Source organism: Chiloscyllium plagiosum, unplaced genomic scaffold (assembly GCF_037043375.1).
Source record: "Chiloscyllium plagiosum isolate Xiang-an unplaced genomic scaffold, Cpla_swu_hap1 HiC_scaffold_10, whole genome shotgun sequence".
NCBI lineage: Eukaryota > Metazoa > Chordata > Chondrichthyes > Orectolobiformes > Hemiscylliidae > Chiloscyllium > Chiloscyllium plagiosum.
The window spans coordinates 112,233,288-112,255,823 of record NW_028270148.1 but is presented as its reverse complement, the minus strand read 5'-3'; the positions used below and the strand labels follow the sequence as shown (position 1 = coordinate 112,255,823).

The 22,536-nt window shown below is 42.1% G+C and overlaps 1 protein-coding gene and 1 long non-coding RNA gene across 3 annotated transcripts in view; one reads left to right on the top strand and one right to left on the bottom strand.

The window, feature by feature from the left end:
- Positions 1-22,536, bottom strand: part of LOC122553100 (uncharacterized) — a 64,602-nt gene that overhangs the window by 2,979 nt on the left and 39,087 nt on the right. Inside the window, exon 2 of one of the 2 annotated variants that reach the window (XR_015758543.1) lies at positions 9,445-9,607. This is a non-coding gene — a long non-coding RNA (uncharacterized LOC122553100). Of the gene's footprint in view, positions 1-9,444; positions 9,608-21,119; positions 21,457-22,536 lie in introns of those variants that run through there. The other variant, XR_015758542.1, reaches the window with a different exon arrangement.
- Positions 1-22,536, top strand: part of esf1 (ESF1 nucleolar pre-rRNA processing protein) — a 77,214-nt gene that overhangs the window by 24,162 nt on the left and 30,516 nt on the right. Inside the window, exons 6-9 of the mRNA XM_043696627.2 lie at positions 2,000-2,152; positions 3,402-3,516; positions 6,830-6,992; positions 7,945-8,100. Coding sequence (XP_043552562.2) covers positions 2,000-2,152; positions 3,402-3,516; positions 6,830-6,992; positions 7,945-8,100 — 587 coding nt within the window. The remainder of the gene's footprint in view (positions 1-1,999; positions 2,153-3,401; positions 3,517-6,829; positions 6,993-7,944; positions 8,101-22,536) is intronic.

Here is a 22,536-nt window from a genome sequence, read left to right as displayed (position 1 = left end):
TTATTGTAATACCTTGAGCCTAAATAAATTTCATGTCCTAGTTAGAATCATAGAGCTGTATAGCACAGAAACTGATCATTTGGTCCAACTTGTCCATGCTGACCAGATATCCTGATTAAATTTAGTCCCATTTGCCAGCATTTGATCCATATCCCTCTAAACCCTTCCAATTCAGGTACCCATCTAGATGGTTTTTAAATGCTGCAATTGTGCCAGCCTCCATCACTTCCTCTGGCATCTCATTCCATACACCCAACACCTATCCGCGTGAAAATGTTGTTATAGTGCAGTTTGCCTGATGTTTGCTTTGGGAACCAGTAATGCTGAAATTACATAACAGGTGCCATCAATACACTGCTTTATAGCAGTACTGATATACAGCTTCACCCAGTACTTTCAACAGCATTTTTTAACCAAAGGGTCTCTACCACCTAGAACACAGCTTCTCAAATTATGGGCCATGATTCCCGGTGGAGTTGCCAGTCACAGCCATGTGTCTATGATGCTGCTCTGAGCAAGTGCCCACAGAAGTGAGTCCCTTCATTTCACTGTTTTTACCATAGTGCGCATGGCCTAACTGTCTGACCTCATTGGTCTAATTCCTATCCTAAACAAACAGAAGATTGCATTTATGTAAACATCAATGATAGAGATTTTGACATTTCTTTCTGCGCACTCCCACACCCCCCCCCCCCCACCCATTTCATCCGCACTTTTATTGGCACTCACCCCCCCCTCCAAATTCCCTGTGTCACTCCAAACAGCATCTCCTCCCACCCCCATTCCACTTGGACAGGCATCTTTTCTCACCCATGCTCTCAGGCATCCCAGCCACCTCCCTTTTTCTCACAGATCTGGGGCTTTAGTGCCAAACTGGTGTCACAATGAGGTAAGGTTTTGGAAGTATTGTCATAGAAGGACAAAGGCAGCAGATACATGGGAATGCCATCACTGACAAATTCCCCTGTGAGCCACTCACCCCCTATCTTGGAAGTATATTGCTCTAATTCAGAATGGGGAGACCCATTCGTCAGACACTTCAGGATTGTCACTGTCATCAGCTGTACTTGCAGAGAGACTTCAATGTCCTATGATATGTTGCCCATAAATTTACAATGTAGCAAGGCCTAATCCTGCCCTAATTGAGTGATACAATAGGTTTGCACAGGTTACATGCAGAGTTACTAGTCTAGAAATGTAACTTATCAAAGACATTCTTCTGTTGGATTCCTTATCCTGCCAATGAAAGTGGCATACATCTTTAAATTAACTGGAATTTGGTGTCATCTAAATTTGACCCATCGTGATTTTGCTGCAGAACCGGTTAGAATATTACGACCTGTTTTAGGTCTTTCTCTTTTGGAAAGATATAAGGAATGTGGATGTGATACAGAAGAAGCACTAAGGTGATGATCAGTGATAAGTTTTAATTATGAATCAAGGAAACTGGGATCCATGGGAACAAAAGGACAAGCTGAGGAGAAATCTGTTACTGCTCAAAATGATCAATGGTTTTGATAAAGTTAATAAGAGAGAAACTATTTCTCAGTGTCATGAACTAGAAACATAAATTTTAAGATTTTTATGAAAGGTAAAATAGGAGAGAGAAGATTTTTATAAAATGCAGTGTGTTAATAAGGCTTTTGAACTCTCTGAGGAAAAACATAGGTGGAAGGAGCATCCATAATGACTTTACAAATGAAAGGGGATAAATATTTCATGAGAATTGAAAAGAACAGGTAAGGGGCTAAGTGGACAGCACTTTCAAAGAGCTGAGTAATTTCCTGCTCTTCAAATTACCAACATTCATGAATTGCTCTGTTGACATTTTTGCGAACATTTAAAAAACATAGAATATAACTTCTAAAATGTTGGCTTTGAAGTTAGTACTAAGAGAATCATAAGCCACTTTGTCATGATACAAATTTGGGCTGTTTAAATACATGTCTTACAGAAATTGCTTTGGGTTCTTTTTAACTGATTATATGTTTATTTATAGAATTGTCAGGGAAAAAGTACGAGAGTACCAGTTCAAACGGCTAAAATATTACTATGCAGTGGTGGACTGTGACTCTTCTGAAACAGCGAATAAACTTTATGAAGAGTGTGATGGGATGGAGTTTGAGAGCAGCTGCTCTTTTCTGGATCTCAGGTAAAAAAAAATACTAAACTCTTTCATTCTCTTGCAAACAGCAAAGTATAATTGTGCAAATAGTTCTGTAAGGGACAAGTCAGTAGCTTTTAGTTAGCCTTGTTGTGTGACAACAGGGCTACCTTGAGCCAACAGGGGCCATTTGGCAGTAACCAGCTGCTCTCAGAATCGCTTGGAATTTACATTGCTGTGCAAATCCATGCTCCTCCAATTTGAAGCATGCGCTGATTTTCCCAGGTGGCAGTCTGGTCAAGCTGAACTGAAGTCAAATTGGATCTAATATTAGACATAACTTGGAATTTCCTTGGCAGTACATCACTTGCTCCCTTCAAATTGGAGCAAACGTTGATTCTTGCACAGTAATCTACCAGTTTTCCAATAATTTCAGGCTATTCACCTCCATATCCACTCCACTTGTTGATAACTTTTGCATGACGATGTTGGTGAGATTGGTTCTACATTTGCTTTATTCTTTACTGGTCACAATGTGATCTGACTATGACACTAAACAGTTTGAGCATGACAATGTTCTACTGTTGGATCACAATAATGCAACATCCTATTGAATTGTCATTCTATAGTGTTTGGACATGTGCAGTTTTAAATTTATTTGGGAACAGAGTCTGTTCTGCACATTTGACAGTCATTAATTTTTAATCATAGTTTTCTGACATTTTCTGCTTTAGCCTGCATTTTGCCTTTGTGAACCGAATGTTTAGTGCTGGAAGTACAAAGCACAAGGAACAATTGTCCTTCATTAGGTTTCCAAGTGGTAATTTTTTTGTGTTATGCATGTGCAGTTTGTTGGTGGCCACTTGATAGAATATCTTTTACTTGTGGATATGGATCTAATTTGCAGTGATGAATGAGCACGAGTATGTGTGATGTATACAAAACAGTGACGACAGTTTCTCCTCTCGCTCCCCTTCGGTTGTCCCATGTCAGTTGGTTAAATCTCCATTTGGGATGATGATGATGCAATTCTTAACAGATGTTCATGCACTAACTTGTAATACTGTTACTGAAATAATGGTAGCAATTGTAGTTGAACTGTCTGTTGCACTTGTCTTTTACATTAATTTACATGACGACATGAATTCACTTAATTGTAGTAGTCTTTGAATGCAGCCTTTTGTTTCGTGGTAGTGAAATAAAGTATTCAAATTGTATTACTGCAGTGCTGTGTCAGTGAGGAGTGGAAGATTTATATGTCTGAAAGTGATTTGTTTGGGTTTGTATTGTTACCCAGGTTTATCCCAGACGAACTAACATTTGAAGATGAGCCAAAGGATGTTTCTACAGATGTGGATTTGGCAGCGTACAAACCAAAATATTTCACATCAACAGCACTCAGCACATCAAAGGTAATTAAAAGCATTTGCGTGTAATCTTATAAACAACATGGGTCATGTATTTATATACACTGTATCATCCATTTCATAAACCGTGAACTTGGAATTTATAAAGAAAATCAAATTAGATCAGTTTGAAGCAGTAAATAAAGTCTCTATGGTAACAATTAATACTTGATATAATTCTTTGCTTTCTACATTTCTACATGCATCAATTTTGAATATTTTTTTGAAGAAACATCTTGGACACAGAAAACTGCATAACATAGACCAGATGAAGGAATGGAGCGTGCAACAAGGCAGATTTCATGCAGCTTTATCAGTTTGACGTGCCAAAACAAAATTGTTTTCTTTTAAAAACCAGAGTTGGTAGTGAAGTGTTTCAGAGATTTAACATGTGTCTCAGTCTTTAAGTAATAATGTTTTGGTATAGAACTAAAGGTTTGGCACTGTTATAAATGCTTTGTTTTTATGTTACTTCTAAATCTCTGAGCTATTCAAACTTAGATTTATAGATACATAAACAGGTGTTGGAGGTTAATTGGTATATGATCATTACCAGGGAATGGAATGGCTTTGTTCTGGGTAACTTAGATTGCTATGTTAGACCCTACTTATTAATGCTCACATCCAAAACCTAAAAATATAGTTACAACATGGAAACACTAATTTAGTTCAAACGCTGTGTCTAGGTATTTGCCCTCCATGTCAGAAAATTGTTCTAATCATATTTGTCTACCCTATTTCCACATTTCTTCAACTTTCCTTTCCTCCAGCTATGTACTAAATCTAATCTTGAATGTAAAAATTGTTTCTGCATCAACCTGTCACCTTAGAAGTGAATTTTACACTCTGATAACTTGTTTTATAAAGACCCCAAGCTTTATCTATGTGCCTTGGATCCAGTCTCATAGTATCCGCAGTCCCTTGTTGTTTGCCTATCAAACTACTGGAAACAATTATTCTATCAGTTCCCAGCACTTTTAGAAGTTTCCACTATATCTGTGTTGCTGGAATAAACATAATCCAATTTTCAAGTATTTCTTTATATTTGTATTCCCTTGTATCTGGCTTCATCCCTACCAAGTCAGGCAGCATCAGAGGAGCAGGAGAATCGATGTTTCGGAGGGTTTATGCTCAAAACATCGATTCTCCTGCTCCTCGGATGCTGCCTGACCTGCTGTACTTTTCCAGCACCACACTCTCTACTCTGATCTCCAGCATCTGCAATCCTCACTTTCTCCTCCTTCATCCCTACCAATCTGCACTGAATCTCCGAATTAAATCAGAGAATTGAACATTAAAATTAATGTTTGGAAAATTACAGAAGTGAAGAAAATATTGCCATCAAATCCACAGAACCTATCTAAGGGTTTTAAAGGCACATTGTAGATGCACTAACTATAGTCTTTCAAAATTCTGTCAATTTGGGTACCATTCCTTTAGATTAGAAAAATGTGCAGTCATTTCATGACTTGAGTTGAAAGAGAAGCATTGGAGAAATAATGCTGTATTGTTGTAGAATTACTACAGCCTGTAACTAAGGACTGAGCGATTAAACACCTTGATAGGTTTTAGTCGATCACATTGAGGCAGAATATATGTCTGAAGGGTAGGTTATGCCAACAAACCTGATGGAATATTTTGAAGAAGAGCCTAGAATTACAGAGTAAATTAATGGATAATTGGGAGGCTGGTATATTCACAATATTTAGAGTCGTAGAGTCATAAGAGATGTACAGCACGGAAACAGACCCTTTGGTCCAACTGGTCCATGCCGACCAGATATCCCAACCCAATCTAGTCCCATCTGCCAGCACCTGGCTATATCCCTCCAAACCCTTCCTATTATTATACCCATCCAGATGCCTTTTAAATGTTGTAATTGTACCAACCTCCACCACTTCCTCTGGCAGTTCATTCCATCCATGTACCACCCTTGCATGAAAAGGTTGCCCCTTAGGTCTCTTTTATATCTTTCCCCTCTCACCCTAAACCTATGCCCTCTAGTTCTGGACTCCCCCACCCCAGGGAAAATACTTTGTCTATTTATTCTATCTATGCCCCTCATGATTTTGTAAACCTCTAAAAGGTCACCCCCTTAGCCTCCAACCCTCCAGGGAAAACAGCCCCAGCCTGTTCAACCTCTCCCTATAGCTCAAATCCTCCAACCCTGGCAGCATGCTTGTAAGTCTTTTCTGAACCCTTTCAAGTTTCACAACATCTTTCCAATAGGAAGGAGACCAGAAGGTCTCTATTTCTCTCTCAACTCAAGTCATGAAGTGACTGTACATTTTTCTAATCTAAAGTAATGGTGTCCAAATTGAGAGAATTTTGAAAGACTATAGTTAGTGAATTTACAATATGCCATTAAAAGGCAGCTGGATGGATATAGGAGTGGGAAGGATTTTGAGGAATATGGGCCAAATGCTGACAAATGGAACTAGATTAATTTAGAATATCTGGTCGGCATGGACAAGTTGGAGAGAAAGGGTTCTGTGTGTATGTCTCTATGACTATGAGTCTAAGTGAACGTCTATGAATGCTGTTTTTATGAAGACATTGAATAAAATTCCTCATGAAAGACTAGTCGCTAAAATTCACACTCATTAAATTGAAGGCAAATGATTGACCTTGTTAGGAAACAGGCTAAATGACAATCGACAGAGAGTGGCATAACAGTCAAGTACTCTACTTCATCCCGTGAATAATGTCTTACTGTGTTGGGGCCTTAACTAATCATAATGTTCATTAACAACTTAGATGATGGGATGCAAAGCCACATTTGCCAATGGCACAGAAATTGGCAATGTCATAAGTGCTGTGGATGGAAGCATAAAATCACTAAGAACTATTAAGTGAATGGGTGAAACTCTGCTGAATGGATTTCAATGCAGGCAAATGGGATGCTATCCATTATAGATCTAAAAAGGATAGGAAATAAAAAATCCCAAATAGTGAAAAATTAGAAGCAGTAGCAGTTGGAAGAGATTTATGTATCTGCATATGTAGATCATTAAAGTGGCATGAGTGGGAGCAGAAAATAATTAGAAAGACTAATGGAATGCTGGCCTTTATATACCTATGAGACTGCAGTACAACACAAAAGTAAGCATCATTTGCATGAATCTAAGTCATGAATATAAATTAGAAACAGCAATGATCTCTATTATCAATCTTTCCATTCAAATTTCAAGTGTTATCTTGCCTATGACCTCCAGACAGTGCAGGAGATATCAGTAATACATTATTACAATCTTTTGAGGTCTGTTGTGTGATAAGGGTAGACCTTGTCCTTAATCTGAAATCACATTTTTTCTTGCAGGCAGAACTGACATGGGATGAGACTGACCATGAGCGTATCACTACCTTGACGAAACAGTTTAAGAAGGATGAGATCGAGGAAATGGATTTCAAAGCATACCTGGCATCTTCAAGTGAGGAAGATGATGAAGCAGAGATGGAAGAGGAAAAAGAATCAGAGCAAGGTAAAGAAGGATTTGATTTAGGTGGAGGAGGTTCAGCATCTACTGAAAGCAGTGGTGTTTCTGGGACTTGCTTGTGCCTGCCTTTGGACCTTAGAAAATGTACTGAGCTATGTTTCTCTTAGCCTCACTTCCTGTCCAGGGTTCTGAGATATGTTGGAATGCGCACAATTGACACTGTTAATTTAACTCAAGGCCAGTAAGATTTGGTCACCATTGTTCATAATCACCACACACATACACCTGATGGGGCAAGTTACTATAGTTGTAACTTAATGTGAACTGAGACTTCTAGCTTTAGATTAGATTAGATTAGATTACTTAGTGTGGAAACAGGCCCTTCGGCCCAACAAGTCCACACTGCCCCGCCGAAGCGCAACCCACCCATACCCCTACATCTACCCCTTACCTAACACTGCGGGCAATTTAGCATGGCCAATTCACCTGACCTGCACATCTTTGGACTGTGGGAGGAAACCGGAGCACCCGGAGGAAACCCACGCAGACACAGGGAGAATGTGCAAACTCCACACAGTCAGTCGCCTGAGGCGGGAATTGAACCCGGGTCTCTGGCGCTGTGAGGCAGCAGTGCTAACCACAGTGCCACTGCGCTTTCACCTGTGTTTGTGAGTTCTTCAGTGTCACCCATGGAGTTTTTGTCTCTCTTTATTTCGTGCTGAGCTTGATATTTGATTACATTAAATTTAATTTGGCATGTTCTTGGCTGACTCTACTGAATCCATTGCTCCTATCTGTTTAAGCAGCATTTTCCAAATGTAAAATATTTGTTTGGAGTTTCTGTATCTGAGACATGAATGTGTCTTTGGCCATTTCCAGTGGCATAATTCCTGGACATTTAATAAAATGTATTTCATATATTCCTTTTGAATCATATTTTTCATATTTGTGTACTGACTTGTGCCACAGAGAATTTACTTTGTTTGCTTACTTTTAGACAATGATGTTAAAAGCGTGGAAGAAAGTCAAGCGACAACTAAGACAAAGAAGGATACTGAAGAACAGATTTTAAAATACAGAGAGCTATTGAAATCCATACAAGGAAAGGAAGAAAGAAATAAAGACATGGAGATGGAGATAAGCTGGGTTCCAGGTAAACCTTTTGTAGCCTGTTGCCTGAATGAATTGTGGAGAACGATAACGACTTGTGTTTAAATAACACTTTAAACGTTTTAAAACATTTGAAGAACTTTCCAAGAGCATTTTAGAGTAAAGTTAGGCCCTAAGCCATAAAAGGAGATATTAAGACAGGAGTGCTTGGGTCAGAGCAATAGATTGTGTGGAGAGAGATGGAAAAGTTTAGGAAGGTATGCCAGAATGGAAAACCAAGACAATTGAAGGCAAGTCCACTATTGATGAAGAGATTAAAATCAGGAATTCTCCAGAGGCCAGGTTTACACTTAGATTTTAGGTTCAGGTACAGATTTCTGGGAATGTTTAGGCCTGGACAAGATTTCATAGGGACGGACAAGATCTTGGAGAGACTACACAACAAGGAAAATTTTTCAATCAAGGAAGTACGTGACAGAGAGCCAGTGGAGATCAGTGAACACGGGCGTATTGGCTGAACGGGATGAGTAAGGGCACAGGCAGCAGAGTTTTGGATGGCCTCAGATTTATAGAGGGTAGAACGTAGAACGAACCAGGAATGTGTTGCAGTTGTCTAAGTTTGGATATAGTTGAATGGTTCAGCAGCGCATGAGCTGAAGCAGTGGTGAAGTCAGGCAATTTACTGTGGCAGAAATAAATACTGTTAGTGATTGTAAGGATAGAAGATCAGAAGTTCACTTTGGGCTATATGTAATACCTTGGTTGCTAACAGTCTGACTCAGTCTCAGACAGTTGGAATGACAGCACTGAAATGGTGACACTCCACAGTTTGACATACATTATGGGAAAATGTTTGGTTTTGTAATCTTAAGGTTTCTCAACATGTATGTAGTATGTTTTAAACAAAATCCCAAAACACTTTCGAAGCATAAAAAACAAAATGACTGACACAATAGTTATAAAGAACCCCCAGCAAATAAAAACTGAAAGAGAAAATAATGAAAACTCACTATTCCAGAACAGAAAATAGACACAAATGGGAATGTCCTGGGTGAAGGAGATCATGCTTTGAATTTGGGATCTGCATTCTTTTTTCTTCCCATTCTGTTTTTTTTGTAAATATATTTATTAGTTAAAAAAAAACTTTTTGACTTTACAATAGTATAAAGTTATAAAAAATATAACAAATACCAATATAATAAAAAAACGCAAATTACAATACAATTAGTGTCTACTAAATATTAACCTACCTTATAAAATGAAACAAAACAAACAATGTTCAAAACAACACCAATAAATAAGTTTAAGTTACAAAAAAAAACAAACACAAAATAACAATGCTCGGCGCAAAGCTCCCAAACAAAGAACGGGAGCGATGGATATGTACCCGAATAAACAAACGATTCCTGAAGAAGGGCTTATGCCCGAAACGTTGATTCTCCTGCTCCTTGGATGCTGCCTGACCTGCTGCGCTTTTCCAGCAACACATTTTCAGCTCTGATCTCCAGCATCTGCAGTCCTCACTTTCTCCTCCCGAATAAACGAATGCCCTAGTTAAGATAGCAGAAAAATCTGTGTTCAAATAACTCAGAAAGGGCTACCATGTCTTATAAAAGATCTATTGTGTGGTGCACAATATTTGTGAAAACATCCAAGGGCATGTGCTCCATAATTAATTTTCGCCATCCCAGCAAGTCCGGTGGGTTCTCAGACACCCAATTCAACAGAATATTCTTCCGTACACAGTAAGAAGATTGAATAGTTTCTTCCCATGCCCGTTTAAAGATGATAAATTTGGTAGACCTAAAAGGAGAGATGTCGGGTCTGCTTTAACTTCGGTCCTCAATACCTTCCCTATCTCCTGCCACAGCGCTCCGATAAAAACAGAGCCTGTGGCATGTCCAGAAGCAATGGGCAAGATTACCTACACTTATTTTACATTTGGGGCACATTGGAGAAGCCCCTTTTTAAAACTTTGCCAGACGGTCCGGTGTCAAATGAACCCTGTGCAGAACATTTAACTGCATAGTGTATGTCCTATTACAGATTGAGATCTTTCATGCAGTCTCCTACATGTCCTCCCATGTTTCAGAAGAGATCTCCACTCCTAGCTCTTGCTCCCAAACTTCACATAACCAGTTAATTACCTGCCAAGCCCTGCCACCAGCAGGCAATAGAGGGCACTAACCAAAATGGCACATAGCAACAACCTCTCTGTATCAGGCTTGTAGGGCTTAGTGAGAAGCATAGTCTTCTTCTGGATGAAATCCCTAACCTGAAAAAAACGGAAAAACTGGGCAGCTCGTATTTGTGGCTCAGTTGCTTGAAAGACATCATAACCTCCTCCTCAAATAAGTCTTCCAAACTGGAAACTCCTCTCGCTTCCCACAGCTTGAACCCTGGTTGGAACCCTCACATACCATCTATGAGAGCGAGTGGCAAAGTCTTGATAAGCAACTGTCACTTTGATGCATTGCCCTCCATGCCTTGACCGTATTAATCACAATGGGGTTCTTCCAGTGGTCCATTAACTGTCCTCATCTTATCCATGAACAACAGGTTAATAAGAGGGCACTTTGTCTGGGAGGCCTCAGTATCCAGCCATATTGAGCCTGGATCATTACCTGCCCTATCGCACATAAAGGATAGCTGGGAACTCAATTAATAATTCCTGATGTCTGGGAAATCAACTCCTCCCCATCCTTGAGGTTACTGTAATTTAGTAAGTTTGATGAGGGGCTGCCTGTAACACCAAACGAAAGAACTAAACCAACCCATAAGTTTCCGCAATGTTGACCTGGGAAACATTATTGGGAGCACACACATGGGATAAAGCAAACGAGGAAGGACATTCATCTTAGTAAGGGCTGTTCAGCCCAACCACGAAATTGGAAGAGCCTCCCATCTCTTAATATCCGGCTTAACATTGTCAAGCAGGTGAACAAAGTTAGTCTGAAATAACCGATCAAACATGAGGATCATAAAAATACCTAGGTATCGGAAACCCGCTCATGACCACTTAAAGGGGAACCTAGGGCCACCTTCAACTTCTGGCACTTCCTTGAGGTCTCCAAAGGAATAGCCTCCCACTTTGCAAAGCTGATCTTATATCCTGAGATAGCCCCGAATGAATTAATACATTATATCAGATGGGGTACGGAGGTCATTTGGTCCGATAAAAACAGAAGGACGTTATCTGCATATAGTGTAATCTTGTGTACCCTTGATCCCACTTCCGGAGCGGTTATGTGGACATTTTAACAAATGGCCTCTGCCAGAGGCTTATCACCAACGTAAACAACAACGGTGAGAGGGGGCAGCTTTGACGACTACCCCTGCCGAACCTAAAATTCCCAGACCACCCCGTTGGTGATGATTGCAGCCAGAGGGTGGCAATATAAAACTTCCACCCACTTAGCAAAGACCCCACCCAGCCCAAACTGCTCTAAGACATAAGAGATACGGCTATTCACCTAGAGATACACCTAGTCAAATGCTTTCTCTGCATCTAAGGAAATCCTGTAATATTATTAGAGGACCTATGGCCTCTTATAAAACTTGTCTGGTCCACTTTGACAATATAGAGCAACATCTTCTCCAATTTCAGTGCCAAAACCTTAGACAGAATCTTAAAATCTGAATTTAATAGCGAGATGGGCCAGTGTAGAACATAGAACAGTACAGCACAGAACAGGCCCTTCGGCACTCGATGTTGCGTCGACCTGTGAATTAATCTAAGCCCATCACCTTTCACTATCCCATCATCATTCATATGCTTATGCAAGGACTGTTTAAATGCCCCTAATGTGCCTGAGTTAACTACACTGGCAGGCAGGGCATTCCATGCCTTACCACTCTGAGTAAAGAACCTGCCTCTGACATCGGTCTTAAATCTATCACCTCTCAATTTGCAGCTATGCCCCTCATACAAGCAGACGTCATCATCCTAGGAAAAAGACTCTCACTGTCCACCCTATCTAATCCTCTGATCATCTTGTATGTCTCTATTAAATCCTCTCTTAGCCTCCTTCTGTCCAATGAGAACAGATCCAAGTCCCTCAGCCTTTCCTCATGAGACCTTTGCTCCAGACCAGACAACATCCTGGTAAATCTCCTCTGCACCTTTTCCAATGCTTCCACATCCTTCCAGTAATGTGGCGACCAGAACGGCACACAGTACTCCAAGTGAAGTCTCACTAGCGTTTACAGTTGCAACTTGACGTTATGGCTCCGGAACTCGGATCTTCTACCAATAAAACCTTAAACACCGTATGCTTTCTTAACAGTACTATCAACCTGGGTGGCAACTTTCAGGGATCCATGTACATGGACACCAAAAATCCACACTACCAAGAATCTTTCCATTGACCCAGTATTCTGCCTTCCTGCTATTCTTCCCAAAGTGAATCACCTCACATTTAGCTGCATTGAACTCCATTTGCCACTTCTCGGTCCAATTCTGCAGTTTATCCAAGTCTCCCTGCAACCTACAACATTCTTCCACACTGTCCACCATTCCACTGACTTTAGTATCATCTGTAAACTTAATAACCCACAATCCTCAGGAACCTTCCCCTTCTTAAGAATTGGGGAAATATTAGCTTCTTGCAAAGATGGTGGTAGGCATATAGGAGTGATTGTGCATTTCAAACATCGGCCTGACAGGATCCCTATAAACTCCTTGTAAAACTCACCTGGGAGACCATCAAGGCCAGGCGCTTTCCCACTTTAGAGTTGCCGAGCTGCCTGCTGTGTTTCCTGAACTGTCAAGGGGGCATTAAGGAAAGAGGACTGTTCCAAGGTTACCCCTGGGAGGCCCAAGCTCTTAAAAATAGGTTTCCATCTTTGCTCACCTGTCCTCGCAACCTTCAGACCAATACAATTCAGAGTAAAAACTCCGAAAAGCCTCATTAACCCTTTTGGCATTGTATGTAAGGACCCCAGCACTGTCTCTAATTTCAGTAATGGATTGGGGTGCACACTTTTTCCAAGTCAGACATGCAAAATATTTCCTGGCCTATCCCCATTCTCGAATAGCCTTTGTCTAGCAAAAGCAAGTTCTCTCTTTGCGGTTTGTGTAAATACAGAATTCGGAGCAGCCCTGAGGGCTGTGATCCGCTGTACTTGGTCACTGAAGGTCTCGCAAAATGTGCCGCCTCAGCAGCTTTCACCAGCGTCTCAAGTAGAAGTCGCTGTTCCCTCTTGTGTCATTTCCAGCTAGCCAAGTAGGAAATAGCTAATCCCTTAGAAAAGGCCTTAGCAGTCTCCCATAGCATAGATGGACTACTAGCCGTGCCTGAGTTGATAGTCAAAAACTACTGAAACACCCTCAAAAAGTATTCCACAAATTTGGAATTCTTGAGGAGAAAAGGATCCAGATGCTAGTGCCGTGAACCTAGCCTCTCACTCTTGGCCTTAACCTCCAAATATACCACCACATGATCAGAAATAGCTATGTTCCCAATTTTACAAGAATCCAGAAGGGTTGAGGGAGCCAGAAAAAGATCAATCCCCGTGTGACATTTACATGGGTTTGAAAAAAAAGGTGAAGTCCCTGCTGGTAGGGTGAAGACATTTCCAAATGTCCACCAGGCCCAACTCCTTGCATAAGTCAGTCACCTGCTTAGCCTGTGAAGAGATAGTCAGGGTCCACTTGGCATCTTGTCCACTGTTGGATCCAAAAGGCAATTGAAATCCCCCCTATAATAATGGTGCCGTGTTCTAAATGGCACACAATTTAGAGAAGTCACTAGTCAAAAATTTGAGGGAATGCGCCAGGCGACAGTAGACATTTAAGATACCACGTTCCTCCCCACATATCAGGGCCTTAGGTATCACTAACTGCCCTTGCTCATCTTTCACCTACTTTAATAATGTGAATGGAAGATTTTTCTGGATAGGTATAGCCACTCCCCTACTTTTAGTAGTAAAGGATGAAAAGAATATTCGGTCATAACCCCCCTGTTGTAACTTCAGGTGTTCCCCATCATCAAGATGGGTTTCCTGCAACAGGGCGATATCAACCTTTTCCCTCTTAAGGCTAGAAAGTACTTTGTTTCCTTTTAACAGGCGAATGACTTCCCTTGATGTTCCAGATGCACCATTTAACAAGCCATACCCCCTTTCAGAGACCCTTGAACCCCCGAGAGGGAGAACCCTGCTTGCAATGCGCCACGCACAAGTAAATGGAGACTCAAAGAGTCGTAAAATTGTTTATACAAAAACGACTATCGCTACCAAAAAATTACAAAGAAAACCAACTGTAAAACCTTGAACAGGAGACTCTTCCCTGCTGCCCATAGGATGCACTCAACCTACCTATCCCCCCCTTCACAGCTCCTTCAAGTCCAGACTGTGCCCAGCCATTGGCCAAATTAAACAAGTGAACAAAGAGGTGATCCTTAAATCAACAGATGACGAACAAAGCTGGAAATGTGTTGCTGGAAAAGCGCAGCAGGTCAGGCAGCATCCAGGGAACAGGAGAATCGACGTTTCGGGCATAAGCCCTTCTTCAGGAATGGGGAAAGTTTGTCCAGCAGGCTAAGATAAAAGGTAGGGAGGAGGGACTTGGTGGAGGGGCGTCGGAAATGTGATAGGTGGAAAGAGGTCAAGGTGAGGGTGATAGGTCAGACTGGGGTGGGGGCGGAGAGGTCGGGAAGAAGATCTCAGGTTAGGAAGGCGGTGCTGAATTTGATGGATTTGACTGAGACAGGGTGGGGGGAGGGGAAATGAGGAAACTGGTGAAATCCGAGTTCATCCCTAGTGGTTGGAGGGTTCCTAGCCGGAAGATGAGGCATTCTTCCTCCAACCGTCGTTTTGTTGTGGTCTGACGATGGAGGAGTCCAAAGACCTGCATATCCTTAGTGGAGTGGGAGGGGGAATTGAAATGTTGAGCTACAGGGTGGTTGGGTTGGTTGGTCCGGGTGTCCCAGAGGTGTTCTCTGAAACGCTCCGCAAGTAGCCGGCCTGTCTCCCCAATATAGAGGAGGCCACATCGGGTGCAGAGGATGCAATAGATGATATGTGTGGAGGTGCAGGTGAATCTGTGGCGGATATGGAAGTTTCCTTTGGGGCCTTGGAGGGAGGTGAGGGGGGAGGTGTGGGCGCAAGTCTTGCACCTCCTGCGGTTGCAGGGGAAGGTGCCGGGAGTGGAGGTTGGGTTGGTGGGGGGTGTGGATCTGATGAGGGGGTCACACATATCATCTATTGCATCCTCTGCTCCCGATGTGGCCTCCTCTATATTGGGGAGACAGGCCGGCTACTTGCGGAGCGTTTCAGAGAACACCTCTGGGACACCCGGACGAACCAACCCAACCACCCTGTAGCTCAACATTTCAATTCCCCCTCCCACTCCACCAAGGATATGCAGGTCTTTGGACTCCTCCATCGTCAGACCACAACAAAACGACGGTTGGAGGAAGAACGCCTCATCATCCGGCTAGGAACCCTCCAACCACTAGGGATGAACTCTGATTTCATCAGTTTCCTCATTTCCCTGCCCCCCACCCTGTCTCAGTCAAATCCATCAAATTCAGCACCGCCTTCCTAACCTGAGATCTTCTTCCCGACCTCTCCGCCCCCACCCCAGTCTGACCTATCACCCTCACCTTGACCTCTTTCCACCTATCACATTTCCGACGCCCCTCCACCAAGTCCCTCCTCCCTACCTTTTATCTTAGCCTGCTGGACAAACTTTCCCCATTCCTGAAGAAGGGCTTATGCCCGAAACGTCGATTCTCCTGTTCCCTGGATGCTGCCTGACCTGCTGCGCTTTTCCAGCAACACATTTCCAGCTCTGATCTCCAGCATCTGCAGACCTCACTTTCTCCTCAAAGATGACGAACAAATCAGGATAAGCACTCCACTCATCCCCAACTCCATGTCAACCCCAATTATGACTAAAAGAGAAAAAGAATCAAAAAAAGGGGAAACCAAAAAAAGGGGGAAAACAAAAAAGCACCCATAAAATTTCCCATGATAAAACAACATATTCCAAAGTTTTTTTTGAAACAAATTATTAGGAAGAGAGGAAAAAAAAGGGAAAAGAGGACATACATGAACCATATTATTCAGATCAGTTGGTCTGTTTTAAAGTGTCCACTAAGTTCTTGGCTTTATTCGCCGAGTCAAACATATAAACTGAATCCTCGTGGCTGAAACGGAGCACCGCGGGGTACCTCATGGAGTGCTGGGTGCTCAGGTTCCTTTGCCTCTTCTTAACTTCATCAAAGGACTTTCTCTTTCGGATTACAGCTGCTGAGAAATCTTGAAAGAACATAATTTTTGACCCCATGTGTATCAGTGCCTGTGTCTCTTTCCTCAGTGGTCTGGAGGCTTCTATCACTTCTATCACGCTTTGCTTGTTCCTGTATGTGTCGAAGTGAACTAAGACCAGGCGGGGGCGCTGTCTGGCCCAAACCTGTGCACCGCCACCCGATAGGCCCTTTCACTGTGCAGCTGGCCGGACTCAATTTGAAGGCCCAGAACACTGTGGCAGCCAGTGTTCAAAGAAGCTGACTGCCCACCTTCTTCATCCTCGGGGAACCCAACAATCCACAGATTTGTCCTCTGACCTTGATTTTCGAGGTCGTCAACCTGAACTCGCAAGGCCCACGCTTGCTGTTCCAGGGCCTGGATCCACCCAGATGAGGACTCAATCGCCATTTCCAAGGCCATGGTTCGACCCTCCACCTCCTCCATCCGTGCCCCGAGGCCCTGGAGCTCCCATTCATGCTTTTGCAGCCTGGATGCAATGGGTTGGATCTGGGCACGGATCTTCTCGATGGCAGCGTCAAGTCTCTCCTTCGCTAATTCCTGCAGGTCCCTGCAATACCCCGGGGGGGTTCGGGAGAGGCCGATGCTGCACCCTCTGGCATGCCCGATGCTGCAGGGGAGTGTCCTCTGCTGCTGTTTGCTTGCTCCCTTTCCCTTTGGCATCCTTCCCACTCCAAAATATGAACAAATAAGTGTTCTCAAAGTTTTAAATTAACAATTCTCTCAAAGAAGTTAGCCAAGGATAGCAACAAATATCAATATGCCTTGGCTGTTAGGCAGAGCTGTCCACGGCAGTTCTAGTGAATTGCCACCATCTTGCAGAGACCTCTCTTCCCATTCTTAACCAGCATACCCATTGAAACACTGTACTCCTATCTTGGGAAACATCAGTAATGTAACCCCTCTTGTTCCTCACTGGAACATCCAGAAGGAGTGTCCACTCTTGAATCCTGATTCACTTAGTAGCCAGATCTAAAATGCATGAAACTTCTTACCAGGGTGACTGATTTACTGGTTGCCAGGCATAATTTTGGATTGGACCTCAAATAACCACCCACCTACATCTGTGAAACATAGAACTTAAGTGTCCTGTGCAAAAAAAAACGAAGGACGGCACAGTTGCTCAGTAGTTAGCACAGCTGCCTTACAGTGCGGGGACCCAGGTTTAATTCCATCCTCCGGCAACTGCCTGTCTGAAGTTTGCATGTTCTCCCCATGTCTGCGTGGGTTTCCTTTAGGTGCTTTGGTTTCTTCCCACAGGATTCTGGGTAATCCAAATGCAGGATGGGAAAGAATTGTGGCTGTAAGAGCAGTGTCTTTTTTGAGGTATTGGAACTGATTTCCTCGAATTCCAGGAGCAATAATTATAAGTTGCTGCATTGTTTTGCAACTTTAGAGGGAAAAATATCAAAAGAATGACACTTTAAAAAAGGAGGAAGAGAGACAAAGGCAAAGACCACATGGTCAGTGAGAGAGAAAGAAACCTGCACTGCTGTCTGACACAGCAGCGAATTTACACAGGAAGGGTTTAGAGGGATATGGGCCAAGTGCTGGCAAATAGGACTAGATTAAATTAGGATATCTGGTTGGCATGGACAAGTTGGATCGAAAGGTCTGTTTCCGTGCTGTACATCTCTACGATTTCATATGCTATTTAGGTGGTTTGGTAATGCTAAATTGCCCATAGTGTCCAGGGATAGTAGGTTAGGTGGATTAGCCATGGGAAATGTAGGGTTATGGGATGTGGATGGGTCTGGGTGTGATGTTCATCACAGGGGTGGTATGGGCTGAATGGCCTACTTCCGTACTGTCATGATCTTCTGAACCACAGATGCTGAAATCAGAAATAAGAACAGTTCTGAAGAAGGGGCACTGGACATGAAACGTTAAGTCTGCTGTCTTTTCCCAGCTGCTGCCAGAACAGTTGAATTTTTCCAACAATTTTGTTTAAGTGTTCTTTATCCTGTCATGTTGGATGCATTGATTTTTCCTTGCAGTGGAAGATAAGATGAATTCTATGTTTGAAGCTTTTCCAGTAGTTTCTGTGGATTTTAAAGAAAACTCCTCCTTCAGCCAGCAGGTGTCATCATGACTACAGATCTTACTATTTGAATGCAAATGGGTTGAATTTGACTTTTTTTCTTCAGCTATGCAGACATTCTGGTTCTACAACAAAAAGACTTGGGGAGAAAAAGCTTTACTGCACCTGTTTGTGTACACACAATGTAAAACTTCCACTGAGGACCACGTCTGCATACATAAGATTTTAATCGTGTATTGCTGCTTGCTGTCCTGCAGATATACTTTTACTTCTACGCAGTTTGTTGTAGTATGGGGAGGCTAAACAATCGGTGTGAAGTTTATTTAACTCGACAGGTGCATTTTCAAAAGGGTAGAAAATTTGAAGATTGTGTCCTGCCTTCTTGAAGTTAATTGAGTACTCCAGATGTAGTTCAATAACTGCTTTTGATTCAAGGCAAGCCTTCATGAGAATCTAATCAGAGATCTGAGGTCTTGATCACAAGCCATATGTTTCACCCATGTGCTTTTCTCAAGAAAATAACAACAGTTTCAACCCCCAGGGATAAAGTGGATATCATTAACCAAATAAATATCTCTGGAGAGAGCATAGTTTCACTTTATTTAGTTTTAGGTTTTAAATGTCGTAATATGTTAGTCTGTGATTTTAGCACACATGTTGTATCTGAAACATCATTGATTTCTAAATCCCAAAAGTTAATAGTTGGCAGACTTTTAATGCTTTGGCTGTCCTTGCTAAACAATCTGAGAAGGATGAAGGATAAGCAATGCCGTGCATATTTTTTAAAAAGTGCGTAACGAATTTTGTCACTTTTTTTTAAACAATGGTTTACCCAGCAGAATGGAACCAATAATAATACTTGGAACTGAAATGTGCAGATCCCTCAGGGTCACAAAGGATTGAACCTTTCTGATATTTATAATGAAATTGTTTCAAATAGTTCATGTCTAGTGTAACATAGTTCTTACTTTTCTTTCGTATTATGATCATTTATAGTCTTTTGTTAGAAGTACATTGGCAACCTCTTGTGAGGACATTCAGTGATTGACCTGCACAGTAAACAAAAGTAACAGATAACCCATTGATCCAGCAAGCCAGATTTCACAATGGAATTTTATTTTTAGATATCAATCTTTTTAGACACGTCTTGGGCAGATGGGACTTGAATCCAGGTCTTCTGGCCCAGCGGTAGACACATTATCACTGCACCACAAGAACCCTTCACTATGGGATCTGACTTGTTCAGCATTGACATCACCTGTGACCATCAACTGCCCTGCCATCCAAAGAAGTGCTGTCCCTAAATCAGATATATATCTACTTCTAATATTGACTACTTAAACCCAATTCATGCTGTAGTTTCCCACTGTGAGTAATACCACAAGCAGTGCTTATGAATAGAATGTTTAACCTCAATTTCAGTAGATCATATAAAAGCAATGTCATACTTGACTGCCTGGCAGTGCACTCATTCCCACACGTCTGCTAATGTTGCTCAGTAATCATAAGAGATGATGTCTGCAAGTGCAGCAGTGCAGGGATTATTGTAGCTTTGTGCCACCCCAACCATAAAAAAGCAGCTCACAATCACTCAGTGCTCAGCCCTCCAATCGTCGCTTAGTCAGAGAGATGTACAGCACAGAAACACACCCTTCGGTCCAACTCGTCCATGACAAGATATCCCAATTCAATCTAGTCCCACCTGCCAGCACCCAGCCCATATCCCTCCAAACCCTTCCTATTTATATCCCCATCCAAATGCCTTTTAAATGTTGAGGTTGTACTAGCCTCCACCACTTTCTCTGGCAGCTCATTCCTTACGTGCACCATCCCCTGCGTGAAAAAGTTGCCCCTTAGGTCTCTTTTTTTTTATATCTTTCCCCTCTCACCCTAAACCTATGCCCTTTAGTTCTGGACTCCCCACCCCAAGGAAAAGACTTTGTCTATTTATCCTATCCATGCCCCATATGATTTTATAAATCTCTATAATGTCACCCCTCAGCCTCTGACCCTCCAGGGAAAAACAGTCCTAGCCTATTCAACCTCTTCCTATAGCTCAAATCCTCCAACCCTGACAACATCCTTGTAAGTCTTTTCTGAACCCTTCCAAGTTTCACAATATCTTTCTAATAGGAAGGAGACCAGAATTGCACGCAATATTCCAAAAGTGGCCTAACCAATGTCCTGTACAGCCACAACATGACCTCCCAACCCCTGTACTCAATACTCTGACCAAGAAAGGAAAGCATACCAAAAGCCTTCATCACTATCTTGTCTATCTGCAACGCCACTTTCAAGGAACTATGAACCTGCACTCCAAGGTTTCTTCGTTCAGCAACATTCCCGAGGACCTTACCATTAAGTGTATAAGTCCTGCTAAGATTTGCTTTCCCAAAATGCGGCACCTCGCATTTATCTGAGTTAAACTCCATCTGCCACTTCTCAGCCCATTGGCCCATCTGATCAAGATCCTGTTGTAATCTGAGGTAACCTTCTTCGCTGTCCTCTACACCACCAATTTTGGTATCATCAGCAAACTTACTCTTATGCTCACATCCAAATCATTTATATAAATTATGAAAAGTAATGGACCCAGCACAGATCCTTGTGGCACTCCACTGGTCACAGGCCTCCAGTCTGAAAAACACCACCAACCTCTGTCTTCTACCTTTGAGCTCTTACCCACCAACCTGAGATATTAGCCCACTCAGTTACTGTAATTCACAGATACTATTGGCAGATTTACGTCACTTTGAATTTGTTTTTATTGTTGTTGTTACAACAGACCTGTTTTGAACAACTTGATTCAGCTTTGTCTCTGAAGCAGTAACTTGTCGGGTGTAAATGGGTCCATTCCATTCAAATGGCCATTCTTCATGTTTGAGGCTGCAAGGTATTGGCTTCAGGAGAGGGCATTGCATTTGAGATCAGTTCTGTTCTCTTCCACAATCCTGTCTTCTCCTGGGCGCCAAGGTGGATCTGAAAAGGGAACTCGACCTAATGTTCATCCTATCCACAGCAGCATGCTGTTTTGGCTCACTGTAATGATGCAGGAGCAAATTACCGCAGAAGCTTGAATCTGTACTGAAAACAAAAAAATGCTGAAACCACAGTGGGTCAGGCAGCATCAGTGGAGAAAGAAACAAACTAACATTTCAAGCCTAGATGACTATTCATCAGAGCTGACGTGAAGTGTGGAGGGACAGCATTGATGCAGCAGTTGGGGGCAGCTGTTAGAATGTTGGGAAAGAAAGGGCGCTGGTAGTGCAGATTAAGTGATCAGTATGCAAGAATGGCAGAACTAGAAAGAACAGATGGTCCCACTGGAGTGGGGGGAGGGGAGACAGGATATGGTAATAGAGAACGCCACAAGTAAAGCTAAAATGGAAGAAATGGGAGTGAGTTCACAATCTGAAGGTGTTGAACTCAATAAGAAGTCCAGAAGGTTGTAATGATGCACATTGCCCTATTTGACGAATAAGTAAGAAAAATGAACCATAGTTGGCAGTAAGCCCCCTCAAGCCTGCCGCACTTCTTATTAAAACCTTAGCTGATCCTCAACCTGAACATCACTTCCTGTTCAATCCTTTCAAGTCCAAAAATCTTTTGATCTTAGTCTTGAGTATACTCAACAACCAAGCATGCACAACTTTCTTGGGTAGAGAATTTCAAAGATTGACAGTTCTTTGAATGAAGAAATTTCTCCTTATCTCAATCTGAAATGGTCAAACCTTTGTTCTAAAACTCTTCCTAAATCTAGACTGTCTACTTGGGAAATAGCATATCACCCCACAAAAAAAATTAGTGTATATTTTAATGAAATCACCTCTCAATTTTATAAACTTGGAAGCATTAGCCCATTCTACTCCATCTTTTCTCATGGTGCAATTCCATCATTCCCAGAATTAATCCAGTAAACCTTCATTGACCAAAACTGTACACAGTGCTCAGGTGGGATCTCACCAGAGTTCTGTAATATTGTATAACACTTCCTTAATCTTGTCTTCCAAATGCTGTGCATTATTTTTGAAAAGAATTCTTATTGATAACAAGGCGGTGGGGATGTAAGGGTAGTTTATGAGCTCTTAGCTTTATCGTTTTGATCATAATTGCTACTTTACTGATCAGCATAGTTACTTTAAAATTTTTTGTTTACCTGTGTTA